Genomic DNA, 15,021 nt, shown 5'->3' on the forward strand with positions numbered 1-15,021 from the left:
AGAAGAAAACACACAAATCAATGGATACCTGGGAACTTTATTACCTTTTGAACCACAGTTCGTATACGTCTTCTTGGAATCATGTCGTCTGTGCTAAAGATGAACTCCCTCATCGCAAACCTAAAGACCATCTAGCTTACGTGATCAACACGGACGACAGTCATCTCCCAGGAACCCACTGTGTAGCCGTTTACTTTCCTCAAGAAGGATGTGTGGAATATTTCGATTCGTACGGATTGCCTCTTTTGGAAGACGATATCATCGACTTTATGAGAAGAAATTCTCAAACCACCCGATTCAATAATGTGAAATTACAAGGCACAGATTCCTTGGTGTGTGGACAGTACTGTGTGTATTTTCTGCATCATCGCAGCCTGGGCTATTCCTTAGAACATTTAGTGACTCATTTTGATCCTCGTTCTTCTACTAGAAACGATGTGAAAGTAGATCGATGGTTTTGTGACCATTATGCTTATCTTTTGTCTCAAGCTAGGAAACGTAGTGTCCATCAATGGCCTAATGATTTCCAACAGTGGAAATCACAATTTCATTCACAACGTTGTCAGCCCTGTTTAAAGTAGATTGTCAATTGAGAAAAAAATGTTTGTGATTTGAAAAAAATTGTTTGATGTTATATTGTTGGATTATTGTTAAAAAATGTTAGAGTTGTTGTTGTTTAGTGTTAAGTGATTTTTGAATAAAATATGTTGTGTTTTGAAAAAAATGCCTTTGTCTTTTGTTTAGCTATAAGAATGTTGGATTGATGCTCTTTCATTTCTTACTATCCCTCTCATGACACTCACTGAACGTTGCGGCTCGAAAACCGTGTGGGGGATGTTTTCCTTCAAGTCCGCGCTTTGACTTTAAGAACCGGGGTTGTTTCCAGTCTAACCATCCATTGTCGACTCATCCTCCTACGAAGATGTGCTCCAAACTAGCTAAACTCAACGAAGCCCACGTAAATTTGCATAGGGTCAGACACAGTCTGATACCGAAGCCAGAAGAAATAGAGAATGTGAGAATGTTCAAAGTCACTGACGACCTGATAGAAGAGCTCTTCAGAGAAGAAATGAATAGGGAAAAAGAAGAATGGACAGAGAAGTACAGACTTCAGCAGCAGCAACAGCAGCAGCAGCAGCAACAGCAGCAGCAGCAGCAGCAACCTGAAGCTGACAGAGGCTTTGTCGATTGTCGTATCGACACCAAAGAGTTCTTTTTCTCTTTCCGAAGAAGCAGACCTATCGCCAGAAAGTCTATCCTCAGAGGACATCGCATTCTTAGAAACTAAAAAAAGAATGCCATAGCAAACAAAAAACAGCCCTTTTCAGGGCTACCCAATACTCTAGAAAAGAAATAACGATCAATTTGCCAATGTGTGTAGGTAGAGTAGTGTGAATATAAACACTAACTCTTTATTGATAATGAGAGTGTATGTGTTTGTGTGTTTGTAAGTGCTCACGTACGTTGGTGTGGATAGTAGATTAAAATCATGTTTTTTTTTGGTGTTTGAGGTGTATATTTGGAGTTAGATTGGATTGCTTTGCGTATGTAAATAGTCTATTGAAGTGATTTATAAAAAATTTTAAAATAGTGATGGGCAGCATAAAAAAGTGAGTGAGTGTTTCTTTTAGGTCCGCGCGTTGTTGTTTTTGGTCATGATCTAGGTAAGATCAATTTTATGTTTTTAAGGGGATGTTTTCCATCACGTCCGCGCTTTCAATATAAATTAAAAACTAATCGTCAGTTGGGCTACCCATCGTCGACCTGTTAACAGCAAGACAATGAATACAAGGATTGTGAAACTGCCAGAACTCCAGATGCACCTGGAATATGCCAGGCGCATAGTAAATGAACTATCAGCGGAGGCTATCGTAGAAGAAGCAAGCATAAAGAAGGAAGAGGAGGAGAGAAGAGAGAGGGAAGAGGAGGAAAAGAAAATAGGAGACAGGATGACTTATAAGATACCAGAGACAGAGGATTGGGGTGGTGAAGCGAATCATCCCGCCTCTGCACTCTCAAGACAAAAAGTAAAAAGAGACTGGAGTCGAAGATGTGTGTGTGGCGCCAGGCCTGGAAGGTGCAACCATTAGATAGGTGCATCTGGAGTTCAAAACAAAAAACCAACAGCCCTTTTCAGGGCTACCCAATACTCTAGAAAAGAAATAACGATCCATTTGCCAATGTTTGTAGGTAGAGTAGTGTGAATATAAACACTAACTATTTATTTATAGTGAGAGTGTATGGGCTTGTGTTTGTGTTTGTAGTGTGAATATAAACACTAGCTATTTATTTATAGTGAGAGTGTATGTGTTTGTGTTTGTGTTTGTAAATGCTCAAGTAAGATTGTGTGAATAGTAGATTATGGGTTTCTTTATTGTTTCTTAGCGTATGTGGAGAGTATAATTTGGGTTATATTACATGAAATGAGAAAAGTGGGGGATGTTTTCCTTCACGTCCGCGCGTTGTTTGGTCATGATCTAGGTAAGATCAATTTTGTTTTAGGGGGATGTTTTCCTTCACGTCCGCACTTTAAGTATAAGAACCCACCACGTTCGTCGTTGGAACCATTCTACGGAATAAAGACAAGGAAGATGGTAGCTGTAACAGAATTGTTTAACCAGTTGAAAGACATTTGGTATTGGATGGTGGATGGAGCTTATGCAGTGGAAAGGATTGAACGTGAATGGAAGTATGAAGTAACCAGGGATTTTGTAAGAAGGCAAGTGACAAACCTAAAATCAGCCATGGATCTGGTGGCAGAGATGATAGAAGAAGAAATAAAAAGACTAAGAGGCTTTATAGATCCAGACTATGTAAAGATTGGCCACTTGAAAGAAGCGATGGATAATGTGCTAGAAGTCAGGTGTTTTTTGGAAGAAGTAATGGAATGGACAGAGTGGTCCTTTGTCAAAAAAGGCCTGGACCAGATTAAGAAATCTGAACAACTTATGAGTAAAGTGATGGAGGAAGAGGTCATGAAGATCAAAGACAAGTGGAGTAAAGAAAGAAAGGAGAAAGAAAACTTAAAGAAAAAAGACACATTTGACAAACTCAACAACAATTGGATAAAGATACAAGAGAAGTTCAGGGCTATGGGGCACCCAGACTGGTTACCAGAAAAAGAAAAAAGGAAGAACAAAGGAATTTTGGGAAAGATTAGGGGGTGGATGAGGAAATGGAGGAAATAAAAGAAGAAGCAGAAGAAACCCAAAGGCCCTTTTCAGGGCCAGCCATATTTCTCGAAAAGAGATAGCCTTTCAATTGCCTACCCCTTTTTTAAATTTAAATTTAAATTTAAATTTAAAAATTTAAAAAAAAAAAAAAACCCATATTCAATTCCCTTGTACGTAAAGTGACCCACGATTTATTCCCATGTTAAATTCCCCTTGTCGCTCAACAGTCCCACGATTTTTCTCCATGTTAATTTCCCTTGTCGCTATATGTTCCCACGATTTTTCTCCATGTTAAATTTCCATTGTCGCTAATCGTTCCCAAGGGGTTCTGTAATGCTAATTCCCATTGTCGCTAATGTATCCCCCTTAACTACTATGGCGGTATTCACAAAATAGTTCTGATGTTTAATTATTTGCGAATTCATACCATTTAAGAAAGAGAATCGCGTAAGTTTACTTTTGTAAGCCATGTCTATGGAGTCCTTACAAACTTATAAATTTTATCGCACTTTCTCATACGGTTTCTTCAGATTACAAAAATGCTTAGTAATGCGTTTATTTTGTTTGTATAAGATTTCATTTCTCTAGACTTTACAGTTACTTATTATAACTGTCTTAAGAAAAGTATCAAATATTCCATTAAAGATTGTTGGATTCGGTTCGTTTGAGCACGTAAGCACGTCAAGCTTTGAAGAGAACTTTAAGACCACCCTTTCGTAATTCATTTTGTGAACTCACAAAGATAGGAACACGTTAAGTAGCTGTATGCAGTTTCAGGTTTGTCTTTCTTGCTTCCTGGTTGTGGTTTTCGTTTACGATGACTGTAGTGTGTTTTGTGACAAATGTCATTTTCTACAAGACTTCTTCTAAACTGTTTTGTAACTCCTGCAGTTTTTGATATTATTAGGTCATCAGTCCATATGAGGTGTGATATTATTTTATTAAGTAATGTATACAAAATTATAGTAAATTGTTTATTATGTGCACATTGTAAATAAAGCGTTGTTAACCGTATGTACTCGTGTATAAGCTGGGTCAAGCTGCAAATAATATAGGTTCAGATCTGTCATCGGATAAAGTGCCATTAAATCATGGTCGCATCTGTTTGTTCTACTGATTGGAAGTAGCGTAGTCTCAGGCCTACCGGCCCATTATGAGACGACAAGATCTACGTCGGTGCATTTTTCAGTTGGTTCCGGCTTATATGCGAGCACAGACAGTACGTTATCTCCTTTCAAATGCTGTGTTTGCCTCAAAGCTATCAGCAAAAAACCACTTCCTTTGATACTATCCGTTGTTTAGTTATTTATAGCTTTTATAATCGAAAAAAATTTCCGCACTAATGGGTGGCAGAGTTTAATTACGAAGCAAGCCATCGCGCCATACGTTGTCAAAGGCATTTCGTTAAATCTCAAAAGCCTAAATGTAAACATAATACATTGTAATTTATGATTTATCACCGCAAGGTTTTAAATGAAAATGTTCTCAGTAGAGTTCTTTCCCCTTTCCAAAACACACTGGATGGCCTTGATTGATTCAGATCCGTTCCAAATAATTACAAGACGGATTTGTTTTTATCAGTTATCTGGGAGTCCATTCTATGTAAATGCATAATACGACAGAAGGATCATATCTCGATGAATTTCCCAGTTGTATAAACCTCAATAAAGTGTTTGTTATTGGTGCTATAAGAACAGAACTTCCATATTTTAAGCTTTAATTAGTTTTGAAGAAAACTTGATGGTATTGGATGTACTGGACTATGTATCAGCATTCAATTAAGTATTATGTATTTATCATAAAGTAAAGCTTTTCATATATATATATATATATATATATATATATATATATATATATATATATATATATATATATATATATATATAAGGCATCAGTAGTTGCATTAGACTATCTCGAATGGTTCTTTAATATCTTCTTAGATATGCTCCGCTATGGGGGTACATGTGGGGAACCCTCCAGACTGTCTCAATGGTGGGTCAAGTAGGGGAATCATCCCAGCCTCCATCTATGATACTGAATGGTATTCGGCACGTAAATCAGGTGGGATGAATTGGTATAATTCTTCATAAGCTCATTCATTTTATTAGTATCTGGAGTTTTATATCAATGTAGTTCTTTATGTAAACAGTTACCAATGTTTTGTCTGTTCAGCTTTATCTTTGGAGGAACGAGTATGACATTAATAATGTTGATTTAGATCACAAGACATTGAATAGAGTACATCCTGGGTCTTGGTACATTACGATAAAAGAAATTTGACATCAGCTGTCCACTGGTGACTATACGGTCAGTAATACTTGAAGCATTATAATGATGGCATGCGAGTTGTCTTGAAAAGTTTCATGGAATACGACCATACATAATACTTAATTGAATGCCGATACATAGTCCGGTCATCAGATTATTTTTCGTTTCGCAGGATTTTCCACCCCAACAATCACCATCTTGAGGTTAGTGTTCCATATTATAATTTATCAGGGGTGTATATCTAGATAACTGACCTAGCATTTGAGTGATCCATGATAATTACACAGCCGTATGAAGCCAGAGACACCATTTCTTGTCCTAGTATATCAAATTAGTTTGCAAAATATTGTGAATCTGCAGTGGGAAGGTGTGTATTGAAGTGTTAAGATCCTTGTCCAACCCAAATATAGTACTATGTATTTGAAAACACTGAGTAGAGTCATTCTTTCATGTTTTCATGAATATGGTAAAGCACTTTATCTCTGCATAGAAATAGAAGTCTAATTGATCTACATCCCCTAGCAATCTTTCAATGTTTAAGACTGATTAGCCACGAACTGAATATTTGTATAACCACGTGACTGCACTTGTATGTGTGAAGACAAGAAATTATATTCCATTAAAATGCGTTTAGTTTCTGCATTCGATAGTTGCGTACTAACGCCATATACATGCCATGATATGATGGTAAGAAGACTTGGACAGGCGTCCCTATTTTGCATGTACAGATTTTGTTTTACCATATATGATAGTCCATTAATTATGCAATATTACATGCACAAGAACTACAATAACTGATGTGATGTGATGTGATGTGATGTGATGTGATGTGATTTGGATTTTTAACGTAGCTTTAACAATGTTTCAGTCATATCGCTACGATGTCTGCAATGTGGCAGTTTATAGTGATGTCTAGCACTGGGGCATCATGCCGCAGACATGTAGCATGATGTCCCACCCAGTCACATTATCCTGACACCGGGCCGACCAGTCCTAACACTAACCTCTTAATGCTGAGCGCCAAGCGAAGCAGCTGTTAGTACCGTTTTTGTAAGTCTTTGGTATGACTCGGCCGGGGATCGAACCCACGACCTCCCGCATCCGAGGCGGACGCTCTAAAAGTGAATATTTGAATTTATGCTAAATGAGATAGTTTTCACAACCAGTATATTATTGTGTTAGCTTGATGCAAGTGACCTATACTTCGAACTCATTTGTTTTCAAACTACAAAACAAAAGTAATTAAGTAACATCTATACTTTAGAAGATCAGTTTTCAAACGTATCTGGATAAAAAGCGATAAAAATAGACTATATTCAACATGACAAAAATTACATAAATGATTTTCAATGGTCGGTACTTAAGTCTTCTTTTTCCAACTTTATAAAATTTTCAATAATCAACTATCTTGGATCAATGTCTTTCATTGATCATTTCAGCATTTCTCAATCTAAACTGCCTTGCCATTACAATAAATTTTCTATAATGGGGTTCTGCGTTCAAACCCTGGTTTCCAATCCGAAAAGGGGCCCCGAGTGGCCGAGTGGTCTAAAGCGCTCTCCGTTACGGACCACTGCCATCTCACCTCTGTCTGCGTGGGTTCGAGTCCAAGGCTCGGCTAGCGTGGGTACGTGGGAAAGCCTGCCAGTAGCTTCTCGTGGGTCGGTGGTTCTTCCCTGGGTTTTTCAGGGTTCTTCCTCCACCATTAATACTGGCCGCCATGTATAGCCTATCTTGTGCTGAAAAATGGCGTTAAACACTACAACAACAACAACAACAACCAATCCGAAAATAAGTTGCACGTGTCCATGGTCGTTTGTATCCGCAGAGCTTTTCGTTTCCGTCCATCTCAAAGCCCACTCTAAAATATTAACCGATTAGAGTGTGCACAATATAAGTCGATACAACTTACGGTACATTTTGACGTAAGAAGATTAAAGAATATAAAAAAAACGAATAAAATATCAATTCAACACTTCCTACAGATGAAAATTTCATAATGTCTTAATTCATTTATTATCTATGAATATTCCAACTTACCTTCAAGGCAAATAAACTCCATGTACGGTTTTCCAATGTTAAATCCAATCGTAACTTTTGTCTCTCCATGTTTGGTTACACCTTTGCTTACATTGTTCACATCTCTCAATAACACAACGGTGTGGTTCTTCTTGCCGAATGGATGCTTGATAAAAGATTCACGTTTGCTGCATACCACAAGACGAGTGGGGCCGTAACTTGTGGCCCTTTGAAAGACAAGCCAGCGCTTTTTCCACACCTACAGAAGGAGGAATTGTTTTGTAGCAAAAAGCAAGAGAAGATTTTGAACAGGTTTTGAGAATAAAGGATATCTATATTTTGGTGAGGATAAAAGGATATCCTAATCACAGCAGTATTTGTAGATTTAAAAACAAGCCGTGTTAATCAGAATAAAAGTGGATTGTACTGACTGAAAAAAACACCACAATACTGACTAAAGTGATAAAGACGCATCTACATACATACATACATACACCGATATATATATATATATATATATATATATATATATATATATATATATATATATATATATATATATATATATATATATATATATATATATATATATATATATATCATGCTCTTCGATTACTTACACCAAATCCTGTCTTCATTTTGACTGGACCCTGTTTCAGGATACCTTGTATTCCACTTTGCCAGTTTTCCTCTTGCATCTTGTGATCTAGATTATGTTATTTCCTGGAAAAGGTAGAATAATTGTTTAGTCAGGTATGTCAACATTAGTTGTATATGGGGTAATTGCAAAATAATAATAAAAATAGTAATAATAATAATAATAATAATAATAATAAAAATTGTGCATTATGGCACTATCAAATTATTCATTTTAACTCATTGTGAACTGCGCAAATTCATTGATTTATTGATTGTTTGATTTATTTATTGACTGATTGAATAATTGATTGATCAAATGACTGACTGATTGATTGATTGATTGATTGATCGATCGAATGATTGATATATTGGTTGATAGGTTTACTAATTTATTTATTCATTGGTAGATCTGGTTGAATAATTGACTGATCGATTGGTCGATTTATCGAATCCAAGGCAATATCGTGACACGACAATTGTAGACACCTAAATGCAGACCTTCCTTATCTCGGCAGGAAAAAGTTTCCATTAAGGAAAATTTCAATCTTCGGTTTCTCGTGCTTTCCTTGTACTCAAGGTATATCGAACCTTCATGTGCTCTTACCTATTATGGGAGATATGGCCTTAAAAATTATCTCTTCCCTGTTTATCAGGTAACCCCGACATAATATATGGCAGTGAGACACTCACGAGTTCTTGACAAGTGTATACCTAGTGTATTCTCAATTTTACAAGTACATATTACTGGAGGAAAGTGAAACAAGCAATTGTCTACTCAAAATTGAGCTAAGATTCTTATTCACTCCTACTATCTCATTGGTAGTTACTTCCATTATTGAATTGCTGTTAGATATTGCGTGTTTGAAAACTTATGTCCTGACACCCACTAGGAAGAAAAACACAACAAATATTATATATTATACCCTGGATAGAGTTTTACAAAATATAAGAGCGCTTGCATCCCTTAAATAGACTACATGCCAGTGTATTCTGAATATCCATACTACTGTTCTTTGCAATAGCTTATACGTGTACAACGTTCACCTAATTTGTACGTGTACAGATGGTCTTCGTGTCAACATTGAAATAGTTTGTACGACTACAGATAGTGTACATGTCATATTTTATCTATTTTGTATGTGTACATAGGGTCTACAAGTCAACGTTTACAAGATGCAGATTCAATCGAATCCCTAAGCTACTCGTCTGCCTTATCCAACATACCACCCTTACCTTAATTTTCGACAAACCAGGGAACCAATCTATGATCCAGTGTTCATTGCAGACGACTGTGGTGGAGACGAAAATGCTCTTCTTGGTGCAGAATCAAATGATAAACGTTGTCATATATATTTACACTTATCAAGATAAACACACCGGATCTAGCTAATACATCGCCGGAAGTCAAACTATTGTGTATATTATTATCCAATTCTTCTTCTTCCTTTCCTCGTGGCATGACGGTCGTCGTTATCTCGTGAAGTAAATCAGTTACCATGTACACAGGCATTCACTAATGTGAGTCATAAAGGTTGTAATAAGAAAATCGTGTCAGCTGTTACTTGTACTGGTATCATTGAGATTAGTCATCCAATAAAACATTATTATAAACTTTGTCATGTATTTTCTTACAGCTATTTGATGGTATGATACTGGTACCTTACACACACGGACCCAATCCACCCCCACCCCCCAACAGCAAAAACATAATATCCAGGGACAACTTAGAGTTGTAATGTTAAATATCTTTTCTTTAATTCAGCCCCAGGAACAAAATGAAATTCACATTTCATTAATTTTGATAATAGTGAGTCATAATTTCTTTCATACAAAGGTTTATTCTGCATTTGCTCTGAAGTTTTCGAACACGCTTTTATTGGCAACTAAAGGCTGATTGGCGCGAAACTGGGAACCGCGAAAGATTTTGTACCGCGGTGTACCGCGGTATTTCTGAATGTACCGCGATAACTCGGTATACCGCAACTATTTTGAAGGAGCAACAATTAAATGTTCTGGATTAGGGGTCTGACACTTATTTGTTTCATTTTTGTCTGTCAATAGTTGGGAAAATAGTTTACAATGCTTTATGGCAAAATAACACCATATTATAGCCATATTGTTATTTGGAAAGAAGATATAAATTATCTTGAAGAAAAAGAAAAGAAAATATTTCAGCTCAAAACAAAATCACGGTCATTACCCGCTCCCCCGAAAAGTAAAGGGCCAACACTTTATTGGGCAAGAATTTGCTGTGCATAGCTGTTCTATAAGTTGCAATCTAAAACCTGTAACAAAGTAAGTATGATTAGGCTAGCACAATAGCTGATACTGTTAAATATATCATGCTGACATTCTAGAGCCTACTGATAAAATAGGAAGTGTTGATACTAAGGTGAACAATACAAAGAATTAATTTAGAGCACTAATATTTTCAGGGAAAACAACTACTTGAAATCTAAGTAATTTGAAGAAAATAAAATAACTAGCCCAAAATTGGTCACAACATAAATCACTTTAACTTCTTAAGTCTTAAGGAAAGACTATTATTTCTCAAAAACATCTGTAAGAAATCTAACTACAACGCAAAACAGATGCCCGGATGTGAGCCAATCCTCTGGGGGAAAAAATCAGTTTGTAACAATTGCTGCATGTTATTTGTCACATACTCCAAGTATGACCTCGATTCCACTATATGAATGTTACTCTGAGAAAGAATATAAAAAATAAAAATAAAGTTGCTTACTGCAACTCTTACTTGTTTTGAATCAGTTAGGAACTAGGTCAGCATTAGATACAACATTTCTATTATGAGTTGTTTATTTTGAAGAAGAAAAAATATCAGTCAGAACTGAACTCTATTCCAGTAAATAAAGTTACATTACAATATCATGTAGTGGAATAAAAAAAATTAAAACTACCAAAGAAACAATTCAATTAAATTAAATATAAATTAAATCAATTATAAATAACAATTGATATAATAGAGGTAATACAGTAATCATGAAAAACTCACTCAAAACGAGAAAATATTTAGTGGACCTGAGAAAATGATGTAAAGTTCAGAGATAAAAGAAAAGAAAACAAGTGCGATCCTGAAAATCGTAGGATGATTAGCAACCTTAAAAAGGAGTACATATACTCAACACATTCACAAATGCAAGCAAATAAAAATACGACGTGTTTTTTTTTTAATCCGAAACTTTTGCGAAAGTTGGATTTGGTTAGAATATGTTTCACAACATTCCATTTGATCAACTTTGGTACACGTGACTCTTGTCAAACATATGATTAAATAAACATAAATTTATAGACAAAAAATACATATGTGCTTTGTACTGAGATGGCGGAAGGAACGAGTTTGGTGCGGCGTACGAATATGTTGAGGCATTCAGGCCGAGATGTATGTTCCTACGCCATATCAAACGAGTTCTTTCCCTGACACGAAACAAAACACTTATGTGTTTTTTTATTTATTGCATATCTCCTTTTTAGTCACACATTGTTTTCAATGTTTGTAATACATACTTTAAAAAATGCGAAATAAGCATTTGGCGTTTTACGAAACCTTTTGTACAACCTCTGAAAAATTCCCAATGTCACGTACGTAACGGGGCTAGACCTGTATCTATAATGTGCAAATGTGTAATCAGTCTGTCTGCATTGGTAAAATGGTTATCTGGTATATAACTTTGAATGTTTCAAACTGTTGTATGGTATGTATGAAGAAATTTAAACTGCAGGCATGGGAAATTTAATTTTGTCCTCACTTCTCTAATTGAACATTGGTTTTGGACAAAAGCGTCCAACTCGGGCAAATACGACTGCATTTCTTAAAATTATAGATGTGTGTTGGCATTTTCGAATAATTTAAAATGGATAACAATTAATCGTTCCGGAGATTTTATAAGTGGACTATTATTTCATATTTCAAGTTGTAAAATTAGCTCAAGAATGTGTGTGACATACGGAATTTTAGGTGTGCGATACGGAATCACATATTTAAACATCCGTTTGCACGCCATATCAGCCATGTAATATTAAATGTGTATGTAATAAAATTATATTTGTAAAATTCACCATAAAAATGTGACAGATACAACCATCTTGTAAAAACCAAGTTAATTTGTTGAGCTATTTTCTCATGTAAGTCGTAGCAGTAGTAGATAAAGAAGACCAGGTTTCTTGCTCACAGCATACTATCATCCTCGTATTAAGTGTAAATCATAAATTTAAGGCTTCTATCTTGGATTTTCAATTGATATCTAAAAGAATCACAAATTTCAATTTTCCGAGATTCTATCACAGCTTTAAAAAAATCTGAGATTTTTAAAACTAATTTATATATTTAACTGAGATAAAAAATAATTTTCATACTAGAGATTTGGTTATTATTATTTTTAAAAAATGAATCATAACGACACCAGTAGAAGAAGAACAGTTTAAAATATTAAGAGAACGTGCGGCAAGAATAAGAAAAAAAAGAACAAAGCAGAGATGATGATAGAGGTCGAATCATGAGAGAACGTGCGCAGTTAAAGAAGAGAAGAAGAAATGGATATGGAGCGTGAGGAAGATGATAGAAGAAGAGAAGAAGGAGAAATAAGAAGAATAGTAGAAATAGAATACCAAATAAAATATCGTGATGAAATCGACGAGTATGAATCAGATGATGATGAACTTGAAGAGGATTATATTAGATATTTACAAAAAAGAGCTGATTTACGTGCCGAAGAAGAAGAATGGCGACAGAGTTCCAGAGATTACAATGAAATGTATGAAACAGAATTTTCGAACTTAACTGAGCTAAACTAATTATTCACTGAAACGTTTCGTTTCATATTTGTTTCCGTATTTACATACTTGCAAACAGAGGTGAGATGGCAGTGATCCGTAACGGTGAGCGCTTTAGACCACTCGGCCGCTCGGTGCCCCTAAAATATCTGTAAGAACACTATCAATTGTGTGAAACTCGTGAATTAAATCGTTAATTTCTTACTTAGCTCCGTGGAAAAAAAGATCTAATCTGGTCCAATAATCTTTTATGTATTATAATAGATGTTTTACAAGGTTTTGTTTTCTTTCAATTTTAGATTCTATTAATTAACAAAAACGGGTTTAACATTGCTCCGCTAGAAACTAATCAAGATATGGTTAATAACAATGGTAAATACGAAATTACTCGTAAAATATTTACGTAATACCTATAACATTTTTTGTACACCAAAGCTTCTTATGATAAAACTTATAGTATTGTATTAACCCATTCAGCTCAGATTCTTGAATTTTCACTGAGACATGATTGAATTCAATGATTTGCTTTTTCATTGTCATATTTTTTGTTTATACAACTTTGAAAATAGTAGTTCCAACAAAGCTATCAAGAAGTTCACGAAATATAGTATTAACATCATCAGCTATAAAATTTCTGTAATAGATAACTGATGCAGTATCCTTATATCGTTCATCTGTTAAGACCTCATTTTTTATTAACCAACTGTACAAATTAAATTTGTAGATATCTAGTACAATACTTAACGAAAATGTGCTTAGAAGATCCATGCAATCGATTTCTAATTCATCAATATAACCAAGCACTAGAGCTATATCTCGTATGCTAAAAACATTAAGAACAAGTTGCTGTCTAATAATCGCATATGTTTTTATAAAATTTAATAAAATTTCATATCGAAGTATATTTTTTATTACTGATATTATTTTTTAAAAATATTTTCACCAATATAAACATTGGTATATTCACCAAGTTTTGCAATAATCTTTCGTAAGGTTTTGTATATAATTTATCAATTTTTTTATTATAGTATCTTAACAACAACAACTCACGAGACTTTTAGTGAAGATAATGGATAATCGTCAGCTTATCAAATGGCGAATCTTTTTTATAACGTAAATTTAATGATTCAAACTGATTGAAAAAATTTCTCGTTCATCATCATCAAAATTGTCAATTTCAGCGCCAAAGTTTTCAGTTATCTTTAATGATTTATTTACAATGACATAATCAAATTCATAATCTTGCCCATATACTATTGGACAAACTGCGTTTATATACGCTTTTAGTCAAAGTTCAGCGTCGTTTGATATATTTTCGACAACTTCCAACAATGTTTGCTTGTCACGGTAGTACATCCCAATATATTTAAAACCTTTCCGTTTTGAAAAACTATCATTTAGATTTTTAGTTTTTCGTAGTTTGGACTTAATTTGTTCGGACAATTTTTAAAGCCGATTATGAGAACCTTATATTATGCTCTCTTCCAAGTTTCTTTCGCCACAGGCTTTACTTGTTATTAAATTTGATTCTATAATAATATCAATATTTTCTTTGTTAAATTCGAGTAAAATTTTTAAAGTAGATTTTCAACTTGATCTTGGTCTTCCTTGCAGTCTTCGGGATGACAGTACATACTTATCATATCAAATTTTTTTAATTGCCTGCCGCAACTTTGGACCGCACATATACATAACACGAATAAAATTACCTTTATTCTCCGATCACTCACTATCTTCGGTTTTATTTATTAAATCATAATTTATTGTTTTGTGTTGTTAATATAATTTTCTTCGCTATCCGTAGGATGGGATACATCGTTTTTGGGTTGAAAATATTATTTTAAAACTCTTTTGCTATAGTTATAATTGCTGAGTCTGACATTTTTATTATACATTTGTTACATAATTGTTATACCTGATCGTCTAGGGTAAATAACTGAAATACTGTTAGTCCGGGATAGGGACTTTCTGCAGCGTTAACATAAATTCGGAAGCATAAATATTTTTTTGTGTTTATTGGTTAAATTTGAAAATATTGCGCAACCGAAATATAAGTATTTGATATACTGTAAAACGTAGTCCAATTTGTATTATCATTTAATCCTTCCAAACGCCAGTTCTATATTGGACC

The 15,021-nt window shown here is 34.7% G+C and overlaps 1 protein-coding gene across 7 annotated transcripts in view; it reads right to left on the reverse strand.

Moving 5' to 3' along the window:
• The window catches only part of LOC149780537 (uncharacterized), a 93,781-nt gene extending 84,219 nt beyond the window's left edge, over positions 1-9,562 (reverse strand). For 3 of the 7 annotated variants that reach the window (XM_089937558.1, XM_089937556.1, XM_089937555.1), the window contains exons 1-3: positions 9,333-9,556; positions 8,081-8,183; positions 7,482-7,719 (exon numbers count right to left, since the gene is read on the reverse strand). In XM_089937558.1, coding sequence (XP_089793684.1) covers positions 7,482-7,719; positions 8,081-8,158 — 316 coding nt within the window. In that variant the 5' untranslated portion in view covers positions 8,159-8,183; positions 9,333-9,556. Of the gene's footprint in view, positions 1-7,481; positions 7,720-8,080; positions 8,184-9,332 lie in introns of all 7 variants that reach the window. The other 4 variants (XM_089937553.1, XM_089937551.1, XM_089937557.1 and 1 more) reach the window with 3 other exon arrangements.
• Between the last annotated feature and the right edge of the window lie 5,459 nt (positions 9,563-15,021).

This window comes from Sinohyriopsis cumingii, chromosome 16 (assembly GCF_028554795.1).
Source record: "Sinohyriopsis cumingii isolate HCF-2022 chromosome 16, ASM2855479v2, whole genome shotgun sequence".
In the NCBI taxonomy this organism is placed as follows: Eukaryota; Metazoa; Mollusca; class Bivalvia; order Unionida; family Unionidae; genus Sinohyriopsis; species Sinohyriopsis cumingii.